This window comes from Ovis canadensis, chromosome 2 (genome assembly GCF_042477335.2).
Source record: "Ovis canadensis isolate MfBH-ARS-UI-01 breed Bighorn chromosome 2, ARS-UI_OviCan_v2, whole genome shotgun sequence".
NCBI classification, from domain to species: domain Eukaryota; kingdom Metazoa; phylum Chordata; class Mammalia; order Artiodactyla; family Bovidae; genus Ovis; species Ovis canadensis.
In genome coordinates, this window is record NC_091246.1 from 55,725,006 (window position 1) to 55,750,744 (window position 25,739).

General features: G+C 43.8%; 1 protein-coding gene across 4 annotated transcripts in view; it reads left to right on the forward strand.

Moving 5' to 3' along the window:
- Positions 1-7,304: 7,304 nt before the first annotated feature.
- The window catches only part of LOC138433508 (transducin-like enhancer protein 1), a 92,543-nt gene continuing 74,108 nt past the window's right edge, over positions 7,305-25,739 (forward strand). For all 4 annotated transcript variants that reach the window (XM_069576295.1, XM_069576296.1, XM_069576297.1 and 1 more), the window contains exons 1-4: positions 7,305-8,726; positions 9,495-9,595; positions 11,041-11,104; positions 11,219-11,263. In XM_069576295.1, coding sequence (XP_069432396.1) covers positions 8,703-8,726; positions 9,495-9,595; positions 11,041-11,104; positions 11,219-11,263 — 234 coding nt within the window. In that variant the 5' untranslated portion in view covers positions 7,305-8,702. The remainder of the gene's footprint in view (positions 8,727-9,494; positions 9,596-11,040; positions 11,105-11,218; positions 11,264-25,739) is intronic.

The following is a 25,739-nucleotide window of genomic DNA, read 5'->3' on the forward strand; positions in this document are numbered from 1 at the left end:
TTAAAGGGAAACAAATGATGGATGGGGCATTCCAATAGTCAATGCTTTGATTATGCTTTGTCAGTTTTCACAGTTTTTTGGAAAACTATTTACTTGCACATCATAAATATGTGCCTCTGTGATTCTAGATGAACATAACATCAGCATCCAAGATTTAGTGCTATTTTCATTCCTTTTCAAGATTAATATTTAAAGCTTAATACAAAGAGCAATAATCGGTTTCAGTATTAAATTTAAAAATCTGCAGGAAATTTCTGAATCAAACTAACAATTTATACATTTCACTGCTGAGTTCAAGTGATGAAAAGGCCAGCAGAACACCTATTTATAATGGGAATTAAGAAACTGATATAAAATTTATTTGCTACAATCTTATTCTTAATATGTAAGTAGTTTTCTTCCTTATTTTATAGTAGATTTTCTGGTTATTCTGAGCCTGATGGTCCAAAAAACGATGCATTAGAGGATTGCTAATGTAATGCCTTAATTTGTTTAAAGATTTTCATTTTATGTTAATTGATAACTAAGGGACATTTGAGACAGCAGGAAAAATAAAATAAAATACCATTAATAATAAAAGAACTAAAAGATCCAGAGAAAAACACTGGGTAATACTTTGGATATTAGTAAAAGAGCTTTAACATGATGGGGGGGGCACCTTTTTCATACTTTTAAAAACTGGAAACATCATAAGCCAATCTTTTAACTACGAAGGGAATGTCTATTACCATGTGAAGAAAAAGATGTAGACAATGAACCTAAAATGGCTTTCCCACTTTTTATCATGAAAAATTTCAAACAGAAACGTTGAAGGTTAGTAAGATGAAAAACGACAGACTCTGCTCCTAAACTCTAGTTTCTGTTTACAGATTTGCTTTTCCTTTCTTTTTCAGATTTGAAGATTTGCTTTCTCTTTCTCTACATACACATTTTCTCTGCAGTTGAAAACTTCATTTGAAGTTGCATGCATTAGCAAGCATCTTCTTAGAATATCCTTTGGCATGATCACAATTTAAAAAAAACTAACCATAACCCCGTATTACCTAATAACCAGTCCATATTAAAACTTCTGAATAACATGTTTCACAGATACTTGACGGGTTTTTGTTCTTTGAACTAGGAGCCAGTATAGATTCATACATTGCATTCTCATCATGTGTCTTTGCTTTTATAGAATAATCCTTTTCATTTTTTTTTCCCTCTCATGACACAGAATTTTAGAGCAGAGGCCAGCTGTCTCATGAAATGTTCCAACATTCTGTAATTATGTCACTTGACTTGTTCATCTAGGTCTACACTTAGCATTCTAGAAGCCACGGAGGTATTTGAAATATTCACTTGCTATCTAGCCCATTTTTCATCTCCAGGGCTCACCTGCCTTCAACCAGTGAGGAACATCAAGAGATCAGAGATTAGCTGAACTCAGCTTTAACCCTTCAAAGAAACTGTCTAGCTCCAGGAAGAAAGTTATTTAAATGATACTCCCAAAGAAAAGGCAGAGGAAAGGTGCCCCCGTTTAATTTTTCCGAGTAAGTCCAAGGCCTGTGGTAAAGTGGGTCATTGAAGAGAATTATTAAATCAACAAAGTTTGCTCCCTTATGTGAATGCCTAGGAAGGAGCATCAAAGGTACTTCCTTTAACTACTTTTTCTTTTGTCTATGAAATACCCTTTAGCTCCTCTTGAGCTAAATGCTAAACTGAAAAGATTTTTTTTTTTTTAAACTGTGTATTATTCCAACTGGTACCAGGCCACATTAACAAATTAACACGTGCTCCATACATGGGCGAGAGATGTAAACAGGCCTAGAAGGGGCAGTGAGATGGAGAAGAACATTTGTATCTGCACTTCTAGGATGACTTATAAACACAGGCTATTTTGGACCTCCACCTCTCTAGAAGTTCAGACTTAAATAAACAAAAGTTCGCCCTGGCTGAGGTGGTGTTCTTCTGCAGGCGAGTGTTTTTTAAAACATGATTGGCCAGCTAAGAAGTTTATCCGCCTGGTGCCTCAAATTCTCAAACAGTTTATTTGAATATCGTGTGAATGGCTAATCTCCGACAAGTTTGGGGGCTTTAACAAGGTAAACAAGTGGGTGGGCTCTGAAAGTAAACACTGCATTTCCTCCCAGTCTCATCCTCCTCTCCCAAATCCGGCTCCCTCATTCCTTTCATTAGCCCCAGCCTCCCCCTTCCAAAGCTTGGTCTCTTGTACCCTGTAAATGTACTGAAATTGCAAAGGAGACATTTTTAATTATAAGCACTACAGTAATGAATTCAAGTACACTCGTTTATCATAAAGGGCTTTTCCATCTGTCTCTAAAGTATACTTAAAAAGACTGTGTATTTGATAACATTAGCACTGAGCATCTTCCACATGTTGATGTTCAGCGTTTTAGATACTCGCTACCCCCACCCTCGAAGACAGCACGGTGGTGGTTCCAGAAAGAGCACATTTATCTCTGTGTTTGGGAGTGCCTGTGTGGTCTCTTCCTAATTTATTTGCACTCCAATCCTCAGGGATAGCATCTCAATCCCCCTAGGCAAAAGATTAGGGACTGAGCTGTCTGCTTCTCCCTACCCTGACAGAGAAGGGAAAACAACTTCCCCAAGTCACACAAGTTCTCTGGCCACTGTACAAATTGTTCTTGAGCATGGAGGGTTTCCAAAAGCCCTAATTAGCAACTCACAGCAAACATTTCTTTGCATTAGCTAATGATCCGGCTACACTTGTAAGCAAACAGAACCAACATATCTAATCAATGCTGAAAAACCAACCAAATGCCTATTAAACATCTGGATGTAATTTTCTAGTTAGAACAAAATGAAAACATATGCAGGTTCCTTTGATCTGTGTTTTAACAAAGAAATTGTTGATAAAAAAGCATACTGGTCAGTCAATGTGTCATTTTCATAAAGTCTGCTCGTTTCTCTTCAAATGCTCCCAGTTTAATTTAGTTGGTTTCCTGCAATCTCTAATTTTACCATATTGTGTGAAACCGCAAGAGATTCTTTGGATGTGATTTTATTTGAGGTTTTACTGCTTCATGGATTTGCTACCGACTTTTTTTTTCCCTTTCCTTCTCTGCTTTCTCCCTTCCAACCCCATGCCATGTTCTTTTCTTGGGTAAAATGCTGAGGGAAAAAGGTTATAAAGCAATGCTGGGAAGATTTCTTCTGGACCCTACATTCTTAGGTTTAAGAAAACTTCCAGTTTAAAAAAAAAAGTCAAATGAGGAAATGTATAATAGCTGAAAGGAAGAGAAAAATGACAAAAGTGATCTTTTAAAAATGTGCGTAATTAGTATTTATTTAAAATAAAAAAGTGACAGATTTAAAAGATGTATAATTTCCATGACCAGCATTCATAATTTTTCCTATTGTGTCTAGTACCTATACTACAGATAGCACCTAGTTTTTGTAATCACTTATACTATTAGTGAATTGAAAATTTGATAACTCAGCAACAAATGAATGGAAATATAAATGCATCAGTGATAAACAACAATCTTTTTGTTTTCTTGCAGAGGATAAAAAGGGAACTTTTTTTCAGAGCCAATTTCCTATGAAAGCAGAGTACTTAATATTTCATGTAAAAACATCATCAACATATGAATATGTTAAAGGTAAAGAAGATTATGGTTAACAGACTTTAAACAGAAGACCAAAATTACAGATTTCGTGAGTAGAACTATTTTCCTTTAAATAGGCTGTAGGCAATCTGCACATATATTATTTATTTAAAACATAAGATTAAAGCTACTTGATTGTTTAAACACCATCATTTGTAATGCAGTTTGATGAGAGTTTTGTAGTATAATTATTACAGCATGACAATCACACAGAAAAAAATGACCTTGAAAGGGGGCCCAGCCTCCTCTCTCAAGGAGGATGCGCTGTAAAAGAAAGAAGCCATCGAAAACCGACCATCTTTATGCACACAATTAAAGGCCTTCCAAGTTTCAAATCAGTATTCTTTCTTTTCTCCAAATACTACATCAGATGGAAATCAGAAGGCCTGGTGTATCAAACTCTACTGGTAAAGAAGCACGAGTTAAAAGAGAATTTCTTGCTGTTCACCTGAAACTGTCACAACATTGTTAATCAGCTATACCCCAATACAAAATAAAAAATTTAAATAAGCAAATAAAATAAAAGAAGATTTCTAATTTTCCCCTTTGGCAGACTAGGAAATATGGTGAGTAGACATGTTCACTGTGAACAGTTATATTAGAGAACATTGGTCTGGCATGCTGCAGTCCATGGGGTTGCAAAGAGTCAGACACAATGGAGCGACTGAACTGACTGACTGACTGACAATGTGTTAGGGATTTCCACAGTGGTCCAGGGGTAAGGCTCTGCGCTCCCAATACAAGGAGCCCAGGTTCCACCCTTGGTCTAGATCCTACATGCTGCAACTAAAGATCCTACGTACTGCAGCTAAGACCTGACACAGCCAAAACATATTAAAATTAAAACAAACAAACAAAAATGTGTTAGAACACATTTTGAAGGGGATGGGGAAGGGTGAGAAGTAGCAACACTTTTACTCCTGTTTTAACTTCTCTGAAAGTGAAATTGCTCAGTCGTGTCCAACTCTTTGTGACCCCATGGACTGTAGCCTACCAGGATCCTCTGTCCATGGGATTTTCCAGGCAAGAGTACTGGAGTGGGTTGCCATTTCCTTCTCCAGGGGATCTTCCCAACCCAGGGATTGAACCTGGCCTCCCACATTGTAGGCAGACGCTTTATCGTCTGAGTCACCGGAGAAGTCTTAAACTTAACTACTAGCATGTGCCAGTCAATCAAAGTAAAGTTTGGGTAAAGCCATGGAGAAGTCTTAGTTGCCCTAGTTGTCCCTGCATGCAGAGGCATATTTGTAGAATCTAAGCACTTTCTACACAACCCTGGAGCTGATTAGGGGATGAAGCAACCATAGACTGGTATAGGTGACCCAATACTATGTGATTTCAAGGCACACAGGTTGCCAATCCCAACTCAAGGAAGCTATGAACCAAGCCGTGCAGAGCCACACAAGAAAGACAGGTCATGGTTGAGAGTTCTGACAAAATGTAGTTCACTGAAGAAGGGAATGGCAAACCACTTCAGTATGTTTACCTCAAGAACCTCACAAACTGTATGAAAAAGCAAAAAGATATGACACTGGAAGATGAGCCCCCCAGGTCAGTAGGTGTCCAGTATGTTACTGGGGAAGAGTGGAAAAACAGCTCCAGAAAGAATGACTTAATGGAAATCAGTTTGAGCAAACTCTGGGAGACAGCGAAGGACAGGGAATCCTGGTGAGCTGCAGTTCATGGGGTTGCAAAGACTCGGACACGACTGAACAACAGGTTGCCAACCCATGGTTGTATGACTCAAAAACTCCTGTATGTGGAGCAAGACTGTTCTCATCACTAAATATAACCAAGAAAAGGGGCAGTGCTTCCTTGCTATTCATTTCCAATGTCAGCAGAAATGAATAATAGAACCCACTCCTTTAACCCCACTTAATGAACCACAATACTGAACTTGTTTGAGAATTACTATGGTGTTGTACAGACTGGCTAAAATCGCTTCTTTAATTTTTCATTTATAATTGATATTTGGGATTGATCCAATTATAGACGAATCAATATCATACATATTTAAGAACTCCACCAGTGAAATGTATTATCTAAAATGATTCTTTTAATATTTCAAGGAAAAGATCTCTGTGAAAGCAAATCTTCCAATAAACTGTATTTCTGTTTAAATAAATGCCTTTCCATAATTCTCTTGAAAGTAAAATAATGGGAACATGGGGGCCATTAACACCAAAAACTGAAGTATATTCCAACATTAGATGAATGCTTGTCAAAGATGTGTCTTTCTCATGGAAGAATTCAACCCTATTTGGCTAAAACAGCATTATTCACTTACCAATCATGTGGAAATAGCTCAACTGAACTGCTCTTTAATGTATAAAAACAGCAATACTGAAGGTTTTCTGTGGGATGTATTTTAGAAAAACTGACAAAAACTGGAGCTTTACGCAGTATGCTCCGTTTATTTAAAATCTTAAAATCCTTTTCAAGTCAAGTTCCAGCTCATAAGAATTTTTCGACGTTTCTTCCACAAAGCTTCCCATTTAGCTCCTTACATAGCTAAAAGGGGGGTACCACCCGAACTGTGGGGGTGGGGTGGGCAGGACAGGTTTTTCAGGTCTCAATGCTGTTTATCCCATTGTCTCCCTTTGTTTCTAGAAATTGGAAACAGATTCGTGGTCGTGTTCCTGAGAGGCCCCTGGAACTCTCAGTAGCCCTCTTCTACCCAGTACAGCGAAATTGGGACTTTAAAAGAGAAGGACCCGAGATTTCGCGCGGCGGGCAAAACATCTCATCCGTGATCGAGACGCGCCAGCCTTACCCTGACAGCTCCTCCGGTATCCTTCCCGCCAACTCGGGTCGATCTTTTTGCAAAGTGGTTTGAAATACTCCAATAAAAACCAATTCCTACCACCTTGAGTGCAAAAGGGGGCGTGGGCATTAGAAGCCTAGTACTAAGCCGCTGGTGTATCTACGCAGCCAATGAGTTGCCTATTTATGCAGTTTCCATGAAGTGCACAGTCCACTCCTCGGGCATTCGCGTAAAGACAGCTCAAGGGAAAACAATCTTCAAAGAAATTTTGAATGTGACCTCACTTTCAAGAGTAGCATCGAACAGGGGACTCCGAAAGACACCTTTGGCTTGAACTACCAAAAAGCACCCACTCTCCCTCTTAAGAAACTACGCGGTTAGTCTCCCGGTTACTTTCACTGAGATCTGAGGATTTTCATTAAAGGGAAAAGTGAACAAGTGGCAGGATTTCTGCAAACTCGAACCCCCGGCTTCCAAGGCTGCACGCTCGTGTGTCCCTCCTGCTCGCGCGCTCCCGCGCGCTCCCTTGCCGGCCCCACGTTACTTTGATTGACAGCCCGGCCCCGCCGCTCTCCTTCCCACCGACCTTCTCATCCACCGTGCCAATCTCCGCGTCTCGCTGCTTCCCATTGGCTGGTTTCGGCATCCCGCGGCTCCTCCAGGAACAGTTCCTCACCGAGCCCGGGAGGACGCGGCTGGCGGAGGAGTGGTGGGGGTGGATGGGAGGGGAGACGGGGGAGACGGCGGAGATGGAAGCAAGTAGGGTGGGAGAGGAGAGGGGGACCGGGTAAGACGGCCTGTCCGGTGCCGCGCTGCCATAGGCTCTGGGGAGGCTTCTCGTCAGCACCCCACGTTGGGCGCGCCGCACGCGATTGGCTGACGAGGGCCTTCCCCCCTCCCCTCTCCACCAGACAGGCTCACGTCCCCCGCCCGCTCCGCTCTCGCGCCCCCCGCCCGCGCGGTGCTGGGCGGGGCCGGCGCTGGTTAGCTCCGGAGTGTGAAACCGCGTGTTAATGTAACCGGCGCGAGAGGCGCGGGCGGCGGCAGCGGCTGGAGCGGCGGCTGCAGGAGCAGCGGCGGCGGCGGCGGCGGGTACCCTGTGTCCTGCGTCCCCGAGGCAGCCGACTGCGCCACTCCCGCCTTCGCAGGACCGGGCGGGAACCGCGCCACCAACCGGGACCTCCGCCTGCCCTCGGCAACTTAACCGCCTCCGCGACTACTCCGGACTTGCCCGCGGAGTTTGCCGGCCCGGGAAGGAGGCCGAGCGGCGGAGCGCACTCTTGGGCTTTTCCTCACCGTCTCTTGGATGTCTTTCCCCGGGTCGTAAGAGAACTTTGAAGCGGGCTGGAGCGCCCTTTGAGGAGAGGCAGACGAAGAGAAGGAAAGAAAGGGGGTCGACGGAGAGGCTCTGAGAAAGGGTCCGGAGAGGTCTGGCTGGCGGTGCAGGACGAGTGCGCGCGGGCCGCGGCGCCCGGATGCGCCCAGGTCTGGAGGAGCAGCGGGCGGCTGCGGGACTGCCCTCGGCGGAGTAGACCCGTCGCCCCAGGAGGGTTTGTGCAACCTCGGAGAACACCCAGAGCCGCTGCACTGGGCGTGCCAGGCCGCCTCCCGGCGCGCCCTCCGCACTTTCCCCGCCTCGTCGTCATCCCGCGCTCCTCCGCTCGGGTTAAGGCTGCGGAGCGCCGGGCGGGGAGCCTCCGCTGCTACCGGGACCTCGCACCCAGCCGCCTCACGGGAGCCCGCGAGCTCCCGGTCGTGAGCGCTGCCTGGGCCCGAGGGGGTCACCCCTGAACACAGACAGGTTTGTTTGTGTGGGGTTAGCCGCGGGCGCCGCGCCACCTGCACCTCGCCGGCGGGCGCCTCGGGGAATACCCGAAGAAGAGGCGGATCGGGAGAAGAGCAAAGGAGAGCAGTCTTCCCCTGGATTTGTTGCCCGGGACCGCTGCGGCGCACGCGGATCGCCGAGGGGAGCACCGAGTCAGCGCGCTCGTCATCTCTCAGCCCGGGCCGCCGAGGCCCGCGGGTGGAAGCGCAGCCCCCGCGCCCTCCTAGCGAGCACCAGCGGCGTCCCGCAGGTTCTTGGTGCGGCCGGGCCCGGGCTGCCCTCTGATGTGGCCCTGAGCGCGGGAGTCCGCACGGGCGGGAGCAGAGTGGTCTGTGCGTCCCGCCGAGCGCGCCTGCGTGCGTGGCCAGCGCGCTGCCCGCTTCTGCCTGGCTTCCCGGCTTAATTTTCTTCGGCGGGATTAAAGTTGGAAATTGAGCGGAGAATTGAGTTGCCCGGGAACAGAGCCGCGGCCGCCGCCAGAGCGATGTTCCCGCAGAGCCGGCACCCGGTGAGACGCGGTGGTGGCGGAGTGGGGGGCAGGGAGGTGGCGGAGTGGTAGTCGGTGAGGAGAGGGGTGGCTGCTACAATCTGACCGAGCCCCCTGGCCGCCAAAGGGTACAAGACTTGGGAGGTCCCGGGCCCTCTCCTCCTGTGTGGGAAGGGGGCTGAAACTCTCAATTCTACCCCCTTTGCTCTAGGCTCCCTCCTCCTTGACGTCTAGACTGGGCGGGCGGGGCGCTTGAGACTGGGGTTTCTCCCGCGGCCGCATCCTCTCCCTTCCCCAGGCGGGTAGTGCGCCCCCCTCTTTGTTTCTCGTCTCGCCTATTTACATGTCAATGAGGCCCCGGTTCCGGCGCGCCTGGAGGTGGCCCCGGCGACTCTGGGAACGGGGAACATCAGGGAGTTTCCTCCTCTGGTCCCCGGGGTCATTATCGCCCCGTGAGGGAGGGGGCGGCGGCGTCGACGACAGTCTGGCCAGGTCCTCCACGGCCGCCGCCGGGGACTCTTGTCCCTTCAACCAGGTGACCCAGGCGCACTTACCGCGTCCCGCCCTGGAGGCTGGAAGAGGCTGCGAGCGTCATTTGAGGAGCTTCGGATCTGGGAAGGTCCACCTTCCCTCTCCCCAAGTGAAGCGCAAATTGGAGTTCTGGACTCCGTTTGGCGCCACTTCTAACTTTATTTTTTGTTTATGTCCCACCCACTCTTTGATACTCCGACTGCTTTATCCAACCGCCCGCATCCCGGTCGCTCGGTCCCCCTCGCTGGTCGCCCTTAGACGCCGCACCAGGCTGCAGGCCAGCCCTTCAAGTTCACTATCCCGGAGTCCCTGGACCGGATTAAAGAGGAATTTCAGTTCCTGCAGGCGCAGTATCACAGGTGCGTGTCGGGACGCGCCCGGTGAGTGGTCGCCCGGGCGGCGCTGTGCCCCGGGGTCGCCCATCCTGGTGGCGGCGGCAGCTGTACTTAGTACTTGCGTCCAGGCGGTGGCGCGTGGAGTCGCAGTTAAGACCTGTCATTCACGTTACCCCTTTCCCCTGCTCTTCCCGGGCTGCCTCTTCTCTTGTCTCCTCCTCCTCCCATTGTTTCCCCTTTGCCCGTGTGCTGCTGTTCCAAGGAGCCTTTTTTCGTGTATTTAGGAGTTGCATGAGAACTGTCAATATTTGCACTTCATTTATTTATTTTGCAACAGGCTGAGCTTGGTTCAGTCGATGCCCCAGCTCAGGAGTGCAGGTTCAGAGAGGCAAAGCCAGTGTTGAAATCGCTGTTTGCCATACTAGAATGGGTTCTTTGAGGCAAAGTCCATTATGGGAGGGTAGATGCTTTTAGCTGTGCCCATCCTTAGTGGGGGTGCTGTGGATGAGTTTAGGGGACAGCTCACCTGCTTTGGCTTCATTCTGGGTTGGTTTGGGTAGGGCAAGGGATTGGAGTCACATTTGTAGTCATCTCACCTTTAGTCCCTTCATCTAATGAAAGCTGCTTCAGAAAATTTATAAAAGAAAGCTATTTGTAAAGCACCCTGTCCATAGTAAATTTGCTAGAAACTTTAGTTTCTTCCCCTGTTTCTATGAAATCATGGTTGATTAGAGCTAACAAATAACTGTAATGACAGGTTTTGTTTTTATCATGCCCCCAAGAAAGCACACAGCTGCTTGGGTGTGAACTTTCTTATTTTTGTCAGAGGCTTTCTGATTATTGACCTTTGTCTACTTGAAGATAATAATCTCTAGAGCTTGAAGCATCCCTGCCCACACCATGTTTGCCAGGAAGGGAGGATGTCAGCCCACTTTAATTGCAGAAGCTATATGACATATTTTGGCAGTGAATTAAAAAATAAAGGTATTAAAAGGGACCAACAATTGTAGAAGTAACTTTACAGGCACAGTTTTCAAACCAAGAGACTGTTTGAGTTGGCAGAGGTGACACAGCCTATGCCTGAGACTGAAGGTTATACAAAGGCCAGATTTTGGTTAAGTCCAGGGAAGCGAACTTTGATGCAGTGAAGCAAGTAGGAGTGAATAGATGACCATGAGGAGAATTCAGTCTTCTGAGTAGATCAGAGGTTTTGACAGATCTTTTGGTCTTGGCATCAGACCAGGTGTGCACGAAGAAGGAAAAGCTTAGTTTTTAAGTGGATACCTTGCACTATTCCTCTTACTCCTTTTCCCCATTTAATGCAAGGACAAAGCTTTTGGGTGTTTACCTAGATAGTTTATGGCTTTTCCAAATTGGTCTGTGTTTTTACTTGAAGTGCAAATATGTGAGGCAGATGTTAAAACAAGTGACATAATGTTTACATTAAGTTGCCTGTTTTGTTTTCGTAGCCTTAAATTGGAATGTGAGAAACTGGCAAGTGAAAAGACAGAAATGCAGAGGCACTATGTGATGGTAGGTATCAAAGATTAGGTTTTTTTCCCTTGTCATGTAATAGTAACAAATATGTGTTCTCGGCATTACAGAACATGAGTTAATGAAATACTTGGTTCTTTTTTCTTTTTACAGTATTATGAAATGTCATATGGATTAAACATAGAAATGCATAAACAGGTAAGCTTTAGTGAAGTCTCAAGTTGAAATGAGAAATAAAGTCATGATTCTGTAGTACTGGCTTTGTCCTCTGTAGTGGGAAGTATCTGCATGCCATATTTCAGCCTTGGTTTCCCTTCCTGCGAATTGGGGGTTAGTGTTCTGCAGCAAGAGCTGGTTCTTGACAGTTATAAAATGTTTTAAGTTACTAGGTGAGAGGTGCTTTGGAAGTGTAAACTAGCCTGTTTATAGGCAGATTGGAAGCGAGGCTTTGACTTGACTTTACTGCCTGGATACATTTATTCTCTTGGAAGACCTGGATATCCTGTCAAGTTCTGAAGTTCAGAATAGCTAACGTTTTCGTGCTGATTTGGAAAGAAGTGTGGCCCTTTGGGGGAAAGACGGGTAATCAGGAGTTTCTTTACTCAGGTTAAACAAGGTATAAGACAAACTATGGAGTTTTGGGGGCTACATAAAGCGACACTCAGGATTAGTGGCATATTTGCAAACAACTTTTTAATAAATGTCTCAGTTGATACAAGTTTGGAGGTGAAAAAAGCATCCTTTTATGACCACAGCGTATGTTGTGAGTTGCTTCAGTCCTAGTGGTTTTAAAAGCATGAAAAGATTAGTGACTGGAAAGCTCAAGCTATGACTATGAGTTTGCAAGTTCCCATAAAATTCACACTTATGGCTACAATAATGGTGTATAAAAAGAGTATTGAGCTGGAACAAGGCACTAAGGACCTCATAAGAGAAGAAAAGCTAAATGATTGCTCAGCCCAAAGGACTCTCGATTGAGTAGTCATTGTCTGCCAAAGAAAGCATTAATGGCAGGGTGTAAGTATTCTGGAGATATGCTGACATTCACTTTTTCATCAAGACTCTGGTACAATAAGTCTTTTAGAAATCGATTGCCTCTTAAAAAATTATCATCAGATGAAGTTGCACAGTTGGACACATTTCAAAGTGCAACAATACAATTCTTACTTGATGTATATGTGCTATTTCATCTCAAACCCTTGTTTCATTAAATTAAAGAGCATGGCTGACCGGCTGGGGCACAGTGGAGAAATTGATTAGTTCAGCCTTCAGATCTTCCTTATATTCAAAGACTTTCATTAAGCAAGTGTGTTTCAGAGTTGAATTCTGCTTTTGTAACTCCGCACTCTTTGATTTTTAATTCATCATAGATTTCATAATGTTATGTTATCATCATGTACCTTAGATCTATTCTTAGATATGTGTTTGGAAGGAGATGGTTAAGTTCAAGGCTTTTCATTAGCAATGTAATGGGCCTTTAAAAATGCCAGTTCTATTCTGATTTGCAAAGTTGGTAGCCTAGTTTCTGTTGGGTTTGTGTCTTTGTTTCTGTGTGCTTAAAGGGGCCGGTGCCTGATTGAGGCAATTGTAACTTGTTGATAGTAATTATACTAAAAGGTATATGGTCATTTAAATGAATTATGCAAATAAACTTGGTGGAGGAGTTCTAATGTGCCGCTTTGTTTTTTTAAAGTTACCCTAAAGGCACATTTTTTCCCCCCAACAAATTTTCTGGAAGGGTAAGGAGGAGATTGAGCTTTCTCTTAAACTCATAACTCAAAGGATGTAATAACCTCACTGACTCCGTGCAGGCGAACGCCACCTCTGTATGATGTGTATTGGTGCTGGATTTATTGGGGGAGCTACGGGAGGTGCGAAATTCTCCTAGGTTCCTGTAGGTTACTTGTTGGAGGACCTCTATCAAAAGGAAGAAGAGAGAAGGAGGATCAGGAGCCCCATGGTGTGAAAATAGTTTTCTAATGAGTTTCTGGACTCCATTGGGCATTTGTGGGTATATACTGTCTGTTCATGAGCCAGTATGCGTTAATAATATGCTGTGTATAATTGGCTCAGTAATTTGAAAAATGTGAAAAGCTGAGAGATGTTGTGTTCTCCATAGTAGGATATTAAGCCCCCTGAAATTTGGTTTGTATTGTAAATGCTGACAGACCCTTAACTAGAGTAGTATGCAAAGCCGTGCTGTAATTCAGTTTAAAGTGGCCTTACATTTGAAAAACATCCTTCTGAATGTCACACATTAATAATAAGTTCTGAGGAGGCATTTGGTGCAGCTAGTAATCATAATTCTTATTAAAACTGGTGACGTCTGGCCCCCAGGGTGTAGCCAGGCTCAAATTGATGCTTTTTGCCGCCTGATCACCAGCATGGCCTAAGTGCTCATTATATTGTAGAGAGGGCCTTTGGAGCTCTCATTAGATTTGACAGGAATTCTCTCTAGGGGGAAACTGGGCATTAGCAAGACTCCTGACAGGCTGAAATTAGTCCTGCTTTATGGCTTATAACCAAATGCTAGCAAGGCATCATCAGGGGACACAAAAAATTGTCATTTCTGACAACATCTTTGTTACTGGAAAAAAAAAAAAAGGTAGTGATGGGGAAACTTTCCATGGAGAGTGCTTTAATGTTGTTAAGATTTGTCTCCAGTGTGACGACCGCTCTCCTCCCCACCTTTCAGCGGTTTTGTTGAGGGGTGAGTTTGAGAGATTTCAGTGTCAAATCTCACCACCACCTTTTTCGTCTGGAAGTTTGAATGTGGAAGTACATCCAGATCAAGAATGGTGTAATTGTGGTTTCCTTAGCTGGTTTGGTGCCTGCAGTCCGTGTTTATGTTGTGTCAACACTTCCTGATAAGCCTTCCCCTTACTTTCTCTGCTGCCATCTGTGGCCAGTTACCAAAAGTCAATGAAATCAGGGTGGTCATGGATATTTAAATCTCTAATTGTAGCATGAAGACAAAATTTTTTTCTTTTGTGCTTTTTATAGCTTCCCACCTGTCTTGTCTCTTTTCAGGTAGGTCATGTAAACTCTAGATATCTCTCTATACAGGAAGGTGGGGACTTTTCATGAAAGTTGGAGCAATTCTGATACCACCAGTGTTCGAGTACATGAAAAAATAGGTTAACGTGAGTCTAGCTGTTTTTGAGAATAGGACTGTGCCTAGTGTGTTTGGCAGCTTGATAAAGTTTTTTTTTTTTTTTCCTGTCATGTGACATGATAGTGTTTCATTTATATTTTGGGGAGCAAGATACACTGTAAATCCTTACTTAGGGCTTATTTATCCCACTTGTGTACCTCTTCAGCACACTGATAAAGCCATGCCATAAGTTGTCATTAGTGGCATGAATTTGTACAGCACTTAGTTTTCAAAAGCAAATTGGCTTTGTCCTGTGAAGCAGATTGGGTAGGTGTTAGATTGGGTAGCTGGTGTGCTCTGCCTTGTAATGTGGGGGCAAATGCTCAGAGTCTGCAACTTGTCAGGGCCAAGAATCTACTGAAACTTGAGTTTGGGTCATCTGGTTCCCCATTCGATGCTGCTTCCCTGTCTCCCCCAACCCAGCTGCCTTTGGAGGATGAGGCCAGTAGTGGAATCACACTTGAGCCTGTGCTTGGCAACCTACATCTACTCTTCTGCGTGCCTTTGTTCTATCTTTATCCGTTTTGACCAATTTCATCATTTGCAAGACAGCTTGGGGCAAGGCGCATATTGTAGAAATCAGGAAAATCAGCAGTACTGACTGGTGGGTGGGGGCCACAGCTGTGGGCAAGTAGAAAGTTGTAACTAACTGAGCAGTACTGTCCACAGGTTAAAATAGGCCTAAGAACCAAAAAAAAAAAAAAAAAACAAACCCATGAAACACGTTATCAGGATTCCTAGTTGAAACCCAGCAATGCAGTGAGTTTGATTGATTACTCTGCTTCTCTGTGCCTGTATTCTTTTGAAGAGCAGGCAGTGCTTAGGGCTCTCCAGGGTGGTGGAAGAATTTAAAAATAAATGAAAGGACTGGTAGGAAAGTTTTCTGCAGTCTTGATTGCGGGGTGGGGAAGGAGAGGAGAAGGAAGGGAAAAAAAAAAGATGAGAGCTGAACATTTCAAAACTCTATGTGATAATTCAGCAAGCACAGTGTCTCAGACCATATAAATTTTGGAGTTAAAACTGCTTTCACGGTTTTGGTAAGTGCTTTAAAGTACCTCTCTAGAAAGAAATGTTCTTCAGTAGTGTTTTAAAAGTGTTGTGGTGGAACTGTTAGGGGTTCAGTCGTGGGTTAATTCCTTAGATGTGACCCTTATTATTTTTGTCGGTACGCTTTACCTTTCTTCCTGCTTTTAAACCATGTGGGTTTTCAGTCTACAGCTTCTCATTTTGAGGTTTTTTTTTTTTTTCTAAGTCAGCATCTCTGAATGGAACTGATCAGCTGGAGTATAGGCACTTGGAGTTAAAGCTCCATCTTGTAATACAAAGAAGATAGCTGTCATCAAGGTTGGAGTGGTCCCTCACTTCATTTCATTAGCCAGGCCTGTCCTTTACAAGTAGGAGTTAAGAGATAAAGCTCCCTGTGTGTAGAACCTAGATTCCGAGGTGCAAGATTAGCCTTTGTTTTGTTTTTTTTTTTTTGGTTGTTTTTATCCTTCGCTCCTTACATAGTACCCTCCTGACCCCTTCCACAGCTGGGCTCGTTGTGGGTTTCTTTCCAGGGCCATGACTAGGATAGGTGAGTGAGGCATTTGCCTTGGGCACAGAGTTTAAGGGCGGTGTCAGAAAGCCTAATTGTTGTTCAGTCGCTCAGTTGTATCCCACTCTTTGCAGCCCTATGGACCGCAGCACGCCAGGCTTTCCTGTCCTTTACTGTCTCCCAGAGTTTGCTCAAACTCGTGCCCCTTGAGTCGATGATGCCATCCAACCATCAAGCTTTTTAAATATTTTTAAAGTTCGAAATCAGAGCCAGAAAACCCATGAGGAACAAAATGCCAGCATTTTATGTAGGGGCAGAATCTAACAGGATTGGGAATAGGGTGAGGTGAGGCCAGGGAGGCACATGTTGGGGCAGAGAGCCGCCCTCCCTTCCCCTTTGCTCTGCATCTCCAGAGGGCAGGGCTAGGTGAAATGTCCCAGGGATGTGTGGGATCTGTCTTGGTGTAAGATAGAGCTGACTGAACTCACTTATTAGGGACCCTGTTGGTGATGGGGTGGGTCATTAACAAGTTGCCTTGACCCTGATTTCCTGCTCTGAGAAGAGGGTGATGAGACTAGACAGACTCTGACGTAGAGCTCTGCCCTGCAGAGGGGACTCACTCCTCCAGAGCAAGGAGCATCCTCCACCGGGCTTCAAACCCAGCTCCGCGTATATGTCAGCTGAGGAGAGTCTGTCCAGAGGCTTCAGAGGTCCCTTCGAATAGTGTTTATTAACAAACACAGAAAGGAAAAGCTGTTCCTTTAGCAAATATTTAAATAAATATCTTGTGTGGTAGTTTCACTAAAGATATATTCAGTTACTGGCTCCTGGAACCATTTTGAGTTTCCCTAGATCTGAGTCTTCGACTTTTCTATTATTAAACTTTTGTGGTCTCCAGGCTTGGATTAAATTTGAGGAAACTAAGAAACTGACTGGGCTCTCATTAAGCCTTGATTGACTCAGTCATGTCCTATGCCCCCCGCCCCCCCACCCCCACCCTTCCCTTCCCTGGTACTTAGCTGTTGCTTCAGATTTTTAAAAATGGAAATTCTTAGGACTAGTACATTTAATGCGGAGTATTTGGTGTAATGGTCTTTAATTAAATTTTAGACAACTGTTTTGGGAGGTTGGCTGATTTGACAAGATAAAGTATTTATATCTTCAAAAATAGTGTTCGATAATGGAACTGGTGAATGCTGTAGTAAGAAATGTGCCATAGGATTGTTCCATGAATATGGCTTGGTGCTTGAAGTAGAGAGAGAGAGAGAGAGAGAGAGAGAGTGTGTGTGTGTATGTGTGTGTAGGCATGAGCCCCTCAGGTATGGGAGAGATTTTCTAACTTTTTTCTGAGGCATGGTTTGATTAGAAAAATGAAAAAAGTTTACACTGAAATTTTAACATAGATTAAGAGATTCCTGTGTTACAATTCACTTGGCTAAAGGAAAAAAAATGGTTTCTAAAATTGTTTGCAAGACCACAGTGATTACAGAACTGTTCAGTTTATAGATCACGCAGTCACCATAATGCTTTTTGTGAAACTACAAGAAATGTTGTCACAAAGTTTTACGAACTAACCTGTGATTTCAAACAAGTCTGTATTTCATTATTTTACATTTCAATTTTTGGTACCTAGTACATTTTTAATTCCGCTTGCCTACTTTAAGGCAGCGTAACAGTCATAACCATGAGAATATTGTTTACCTTCATCCCACCCGCCATGTTTTCATGCTAGATGTAACAAACACATTTTTCTAGTTTTTCTAGTAGCATTATTTGCCTCTTGGTCATTCTTTGACCACAAAATATGTTTGCCGGAAAAGGGAAGGGTGAAGGCTATTTTGAGTATAAGGAAAATCAAACCAGAAGAATTCTGTTCATTGAATCAGCTTTTCCACTTGCCAAAGAGAGGAAAAATTGCTATTAAGTGTGGTGGGTGTGCATTGCTGTGCATGCTGAAAGGGGTAGTGTACCGATTTTCAGTAGATAGTGGAATCAGTTGTCTTTGAGAATATAGGTACATTTGAACTTGTATGTCCAAATCATGCTACTTGTTAAACCGCTGAAATAAATACACATGGTACTAGGCTGGGTTTGTTTTTTCTTTTTTCCCCTCTGCTGCATGGCCTGAGGAATCTTAATACCCCAACCAGGGATTGAGCCTGCACCTGCAGCAGTGAAAGCACGGAATCTTAACCATTGGACTTCCAGGAAATTCTCTAGGCTGGGTTTGATAGTACTGTCTTTAGTGATCTAACTAGCTTTGTACAGCCTGTCGGTAAAAAGTTTAAAAATATATCCCCAGACTTGTTTACTTATGAATTGGTAAGTTCTGTAAATATGTTACTATACTGATTGTTGCATACATGTATAATAAATGGGAATTTTAATTGGAGGGGTTAACATCGAACTTCTCACAGTCTTGGTGCTCTCTGTTGGCTTGTCCCGTGCGGCCCTTGGGGCATCCTGACTCCACGGTCAACATTAACCCACATTGTAAACAGTCTTGGAATGCTCATCCTGGAAGGGAGCATCTTTAAGGGAGTGAATGAGAGGCTTGGGTCTTTTTATCTCTTCGGTATGCCCGGTTTTTCTAATTTTGACTTCCCACTCTGGTGGTTGCCTTTTGCCCATCACTCACAGCCTCTGTGTCTGCCTCTGGTCACTGTCCCTGCCAGTCTTACCTGGTCACCTCCATCCTCTCCCCTCCAGGTCATTTAATCCAGCCAAATGGGTCCCTTCTTCATACCTAAAACATGCTCTGTGTTTTTCTGTTTTCTTAAATGTCCAGGCTTTTTTGTCAAAGTTCACATGGCCTTCTTCAGTTTCCTTCAAGATCCAGTTCAAATACCAACACTACCGTTTTACTTCAAGGCCTTCCATGGCTGCTCCCAACAGGAGGCTGTCACATCACTTATTTTTGCTCTGATTTTTGTAGTAGTGTTTTCATGTGCCTTTTTGTGTTACTTCAACTATGCTGCAGGCTGCTTGAGGCTTGAGTTTGAGATTTGCATCTTTCCCAGTGAGTTTGAGTAGGCATTTAAAAATTAAAAAAAAAAAAAGAAGTATTTATTTATGTATTTGGCTGTGCCAAGTCTTAGTTGTGGCACACAGGATCTTTTTTCTTTTTTTTTTTAATGCAGTGTGTGGGATCTTTAGTTGTGGCATGTGGAATTTGGTTCCTCAACCAAGAATTGAACACAGGCCCCCTGCATTACGATTGTGGTGTCTTAGCCACTGGACCACCAGGAAAATCCCTGAGTAGCATTTAAGTAGCATTTATTGTGCCCCTCAGAGCAGGTAGAGCAACTATTTTGGATCCTGAACCCATATGAAAATCAGGTAAAACCTGCTTGGCAAAAAACCATATGCATTTTAATACACATGTAGCTTTGCCAAACAATTTTGGCTCTTTGTGGACATCTTAAGATCCATCAGCAAGTCCATGGAATCTAGATTAAAAACTTGACTCTAGAGTACCAGTATGAGTCCTTATGATAAAATTAAGAGTGAAATCTGTTTGGTTTCACTAGATGTTTTGTAGGATTACAGTTCTAATCTCATCCAACCACTTTTGCTCAGATGTTTTTCTTTTGGAAAAATGATTTATAGTCAAATATCTACAGAGGCTACTTAGGGAAGTTTAATTAGAGTAATATATTTCAGTTTGTAGTAAAAAGATAAAAAGAGAAAACAGAAGTAGTATGTTTCTGAGGTCTGGGTTTCCATGTGAATTGAGTGTGTGCATGCATTACTGCCCTGGGAACCACCGTTTATCTCATAAGGATGACCACAACCACTAACAGAGCTGCGGATAAGTTGCATTACAAGCTTCTCCCAGGGCATTAGACTTGATTTAGTCACCAGGTTTCTTAATAATTATATTATTGATTATTTACTTATAGAGGCTTCCCAGGTGGTTTCCCAGGTGGCTCAGTGGTAAAGAACCCGCTTGCTAATGCAGGAGACACGGGTTTGATCCCTGAGTCGGGAAGATTCCCTGGAGAAGGAAATGACAACCTACTCCAGTATTCTTGCCTGAAAAATTGCATGGATAGAGGAGCCTGGTGGGCTACAGTCCGTGGGGTTGCAGAGAGTCAGACCCGACTGAGCATGGGCATGATTTACCTGTCTTTACAGAATTCATACCCCCACCCCAAACATTTTACTATGAAGAGTTTCAAATATACAGAAAAGGAGAAAGAAATGTAAAGTGAACACCCTGTATTATACCCACCTATTTGATCCCAGGAGTCTGTAAAGTAACATTTTTGTAATATCTCTGCCTGTCCCATATCTTGCATAGAGCGCTTGCCTTCCCACCTTGAAAGGTAAATAGATAGTTCAAGTCTTTCTTTAGCAACCTTTGAGGCTGATGCACATGGAAGGGGAGTTTCTCCAAATTTCTCCAGTTCTTAAGAATTCCATCTGAATAGGTGTTTGTCGCATTTTGTAACATTTTCTTCTAGCTTGCCCTATGTGTTTTTGGCGTGATTATATTAGATGATCCATCATTATGTGGTGTTGGGGTGCTTGCTCTTATGCTCTCATCTGAAAGCAGAGGTTTGTACTTAAAAAAGCCAGATTCCCCTTCCCCTTTTGGTGCTTGATAATTCACCTTTCAGATGTGATCAGCAAATTCACCAGGGGAACAGCTTTAGTGTTGATAGGTAGGAAACTGGGAAGGACTCTGATTAGGACTCTGATTTTGAACTTTGTGTGAATGGAAGCTCTGGTGATGGAGAATATAAGGTGGCCTCTCAGATGCTGTGGGTGGTATTAGGATGTGAATTGCCAGAGACCAAAACCTCTTTGAGGATCCTGGCATGAGGAGCAGGCTCTCCATCGCTGGGGCCTCTAGGAGCACAGCCTTTGTCCTCTGTGCCCTCTTGATGCCTTGAGCAAATAGCTGAGCAGAGCCTCTTACAAGTAAGGTGACTGGCCAGTGTATTGACACTCACAGACACGATAAAAAACTGCATTAGGAGGTGAGCCACTGGGATTTGCAGTAAATATATTACAGAACACAAGTGACTTGCCGATACTGCTTGTTTAGCAGTTTGCAAGGGCAGTGGCAGTATGGATTTTTGAATTAGAAGGGAAGGGCTGTTCTTTCTCTGTGCAGGAACATCTAGCTGATGGCTGGGGAGAAAATTGATTTAGAGAACAAAATGCAGCTGCCTTTATTTGTGCCATTTGAAAGGCTTCTATGGATTAGTGAGTGTAAATAAAAAGGTTGCTTTTGGTTTAGGAAAGGGGGTCTTAAACATTGATTTGCATCTTGGTCTGGTATGGAGAGAAAAATGGTTGGGCCCCTGGGATGGAGGAAGGGCATCTGGTCCCCATGCAACCTGCAGCTACAGGTGCCCACTCAGTTCTCAGACACTCGTCTGTTTGAGCACTTAGGCTTTCAAAAGTCAGCTTCTTGGGTTTATTATTGTTGTTATTGTTTAGTTGCTAAGTCGTGTCAGACTCTTCGAAACCCTATGGACTGTATCCTTCCTGGCTCCTCTGTCTATGGGATTTCCCAGGCAAAATACTGGAGTGGGTTGCCATTTCCTTCTCCCAGGGATCTTCCCAACTCAGGGTTCGAACCCATGTCTCTTGCACTGGCAGGCAGATTCTTTACTACTGGGCCACCAGAAGTAAGCTTATTTGGGACATGAGAGTATTCTTAGCTCCATGTATTGAGCTCCATGTGCCCTAGAAATTGTGCAGTAGGTTGTTATTGAGTCACTAAGTCATGGCTGACTCCTTTTGCAACTCCATGGATTGTATACTGCCAGACTCCTCTGTTCATGAGATTTCCCAGGCAAGTACTGGAGTGGGTAGCCATTTCCTTCTCCAAGGGATCTTCTGACCCGAGGATCAAACCCTTGTCTCCTGCATTGCAGGCGAATTCTTTACCACTAAGGCACCTAGGAGCTCTCTGTAACGCTTCCAGCCTCCCTTGGATATTAATTATCCCTCCTTGCAAAGGAAAAAACCAGGTAAGAAGGTTAGGGGATGACAGTAGCACCTACCATATAGGGTAGTTATCAGGATTGAGCGAGTTTCTGTGTGCAGGAGCCTGTACTTGGGCAGTCTCAAGACAGCTGTTCTCAGAATCTGTTATTGACTCTATTATTGATTCCTTTTAAACTGTACACTGTATTTGGAATTCTAGGCCATGCTCCCTATTGTTTTTCAAATCCAGTTTCCTTCCTTCCTGCATCTGAACTGTTTGCTTTCCAGTATTTCCCCTCAAAGTTTTTATTGTTTGTTTACTTTTAAGATCAGGAGCATTTATCTGTAGGTTCAAAAGGACATTTTTTTTTCCTCTCTTTTTTTAATCTCCTGTTGGCAGCCTCCATGGTGGCTCAGTGGTAAAAGAATCCACCTGGAGTCCAGGAGATGTAGGAGATGAGGGTTTGATCCTTGGGTCAGGAAGATCCCCTGGAGGAGGAAATGGCAACACACTCCAGTGTTCTTGCCAGGAAAATCCCATGGACAGAGGAGCCTGGCAGGTTACAGTCTGTAGGGTTGAAAAGAGTTGGACACAACTGAGCATGCACATATATATGTACAAACGCACACATATGTGGTCTAGAGGAATTAAGATGCCTTATTTAAGTCAAACAGCAAAATGTGCCCTTGGAAGGCACAGCGTTAAGTAGTTAATACAGCTACCAGGGAGAATAGTTTTGTGTTGAGTTTTTTCATTTAAGGGGATGGGTGAACAACAGAGAACAGATTGGTTCATTTTTATTGAAGTGAGTTCTGGCAGAATAAAGGATGGGAGGTGTGTTTCCTATTTTATTTTATTTTTTCTTTTTGATGTAACGTTGAAAATCAGATTTTGAATTGGAAGAGAATTTTATTATCCTGGAAAAAAAAAAGATGTGTGGATGAATTAAAGACAGTTGTTGCTTTGTTGGAGAAAGGGAGAAAAAAAAACGTGTGTCTTGATGACATATACACACATACAGGTTTTTGGTTTATTTTTTTATTGAAGGATAATTGCTTTACAATAGTGTGTTGGTTTCTGCCATGCTGCTGCTGCTGCTAAGTCGCTTCAGTCTTGTCCGATTCTGTGCGACCCCATAGACGGCAGCCCACCCGGCTCTACCATCCCTGGGATTCTCCAGGCAAGAACACTGGAGTGGGTTGCCATTTCCTTCTCCAATGCATGAAAGTGAAAAGTGAAAGTGAAGTCGTGTCCGACTCCTAGCATTCCTGTGGACTGCAGCCTACCAGGCTCCCCCATCCACGGGACCTTTGCGGCAAGAGTACTGGAGTGGGTTGCCATTGCCTTCTCCATCCAGTTGCCAGCTCAGCCTGAATCAGCCACTGTTATACATATGTTCCCTCCCTCCTGAACCACCCCCCCCCCCCACCCAATCTACGTCCCCATCCCACCCCTCTAGGTTGTCACAAAGCACTGGGTTGAGCTCCCAGTGTCACACAGCAAACTCCCACTTGCTGTCTGTTTTACATATGGTAATATATATGTGTCCGTGCTGTTCTTTCAATTTGTCCCACCCTCTCCTTTCCTCACTGTGTCCACAGCCTGTTCTCTGTGTCTGTGTCTCCATTGCTGCCCTGCAAAATAGAATCATCAGTACCGTCTTTCTAGATTGCATATGCATGCATTAATATGCAGTGTTTGTCTTTCTCTTTCTGACTTCACCCTGTGTAATAGGCTCTAGGTTCATCCACCTCATTTAGGACTAATTGTCAGTGAAACAACTGACAAAGGATTAATCTCCAAAATATATAAGGAACTCATGCAGTGCCATACCAGAAAAACACACAACCCAGTCAAAAAGTGGGCAAAGGACTTGAACAGACATTTCTCCAAAGAAGACATACGGAGGGCCAAAAAACACCTGAAAATATGTAGCAGTTGACATCACTGACAAATATGTAGCAACAAACATCACTCATTGTTAGAGAGATGCAAATCAAAAAAGTACAATGAGGTGTCATCTCACACCAGTCAGAATGGCCATCATTAAAAAATCTACAAACAAAATTGCTGGAGAGAAAGCGAAGAAAAGGGAACCTTCTTACACTGGTGGTGGGAATGTAAATTGATATGTATAGTTTTCTTTGGCTATGAAAATTCTGAAGTGCGTGCGAAAGTTTGAGTAGATGTGTTGCAGTATTTTCCACATACTCCATGGGCTTGAGGTTTTTGTAGACTGTCAGTTCACAATTGCTACTTAAGTGCTAGTATTTGAGGAAGCAGGAAAACACACACACCCACAAAACCCACAGGAGGGAGAGAAAAGCAGGGCCATTGGGACTGAATGGACTGGAAGTTTAGACTGTTGACTCTTATTGCCAGGCATGAAGCAGTAGCAACTTTTTGTAAGTATTTGGGTTAAAAGAGGGCACACCTGGACCATTGTGCCAGTGCCTGCTCTCACGCTTGCTTAAAACCCCTGCTGCCACTGACTTCAGTGTGCTGAGATGCCCCACGCTGTGGCTCTGTGTTTAGCTCAAGTCCTAAAGTCCTCTGAGTGTCTGTAGACAAAGCATGAAGTTCTTGAGAACCCCTTGGCCTGCCGGTTGGTCTGGGTTACGGAGCCTTTTCCTTTGGTAAGCTGGATGGCCCTGTTAAAATGCCTGGGCCCTGAGCTCCCTCGGGGCTAGTGTCCTTGTACAGCTCCTGAGAAGATTGGACCTGGACCATTGAAATGTGTCCAACTCCTGTCCTTTTTAGCTCACCAAAGGCCAAAATCATACCACTAACTGACTGGCTGACTTTTGAATCTTACCAAAAAAACTCTTATTTCATAATTGATTATTCTGAATGCTGTGACTGTTCTGAATTCATGAATTAAATGAAATTAAAGGGGTGTCACATTTCGACTGGATTTCTCTAGGGATACAGAGATTTTTGAACTGGTTGCTAAATCTGTGTTCATTCTTACTTTTTATAATGTACAGTATCAGATGTGGTTTACCCGCCTGAAAGAGCCCCAGACAGATCAGTGGTGGTATACTGCCGTCATCTTGTGCAGCCATTGTTTCGGTCATGATTTTATCACAAGGTCAAGTACCCACCAAAAGTTGAGACTTTTATTTTATTATTACTTTTTCTGATAAACTCTTTGGTTTCCCTCAAAATCCTGAAATTGCTCAAGATTTATATGGAGTGGGTACCAACTGTTGCTTTGCAAATTAAAATAGTATAAAAGGGAAGGGGCTTTTGGGTAGACTTTGCACAGTGTGGATATTAGTATTGACATCACTTAGAGTTTGGAGTATAGTTTGAAGACCAGATTCTACTGTTTGTCGCATACTGGTTAATATGGCTGTAAAGAGGAGATGAATGTGGCTACTTTTCCAAGTCTATTACTCAGGAGGACTGTAAATTTGATTGGCTGTTACAATTCTAGCAGAATCATTCGATTTGAGAGCAATAGAAAGATAAGATATCCAATTACCCAAATGATTTGCAGGGTTAGCCAACGTTGTCATGGAGACACGAGTTGGAACAAATTAAATTTTAAGCAATAAAATAATCTTAAAGCCCGTCTGGGAACAAGAAAATTTGGCAGTGGCACTTACCTGAATTGAATCTTAGCTTGACACGATGTTGTTTGACATTGATATACTGTGGGGGCCTAAACTTACATATGGACCAGCATTACCTTCACAAAGGAGCTTGACCAAACCAGGGAAGAGGAGTATTAACATAAAGTCAGGGTGTTAACATTTATTCCGTGGCTTAAGTGATAAGTAGGCTCTGGGTTCCCAGGAATATTTTGTTTTTAATGATTGAAATGCTTTAATAATGATTAAGCAGCATTAATTGGACACTTGCAAGAAAAAAGATTCCTCAGCAGCACACAGTGTTTGGAATTGCTGTTCTCCTTTGTGTTAGCAGACGCAATAGAAATCGTGTGGCTGTCTTTTGGTGGGGGGGGCGGAGGTGTGTGAGCATGCATATATTTGCATGTACAAATAAGGAGATTTTTGGCACGTGCGCCTGCACT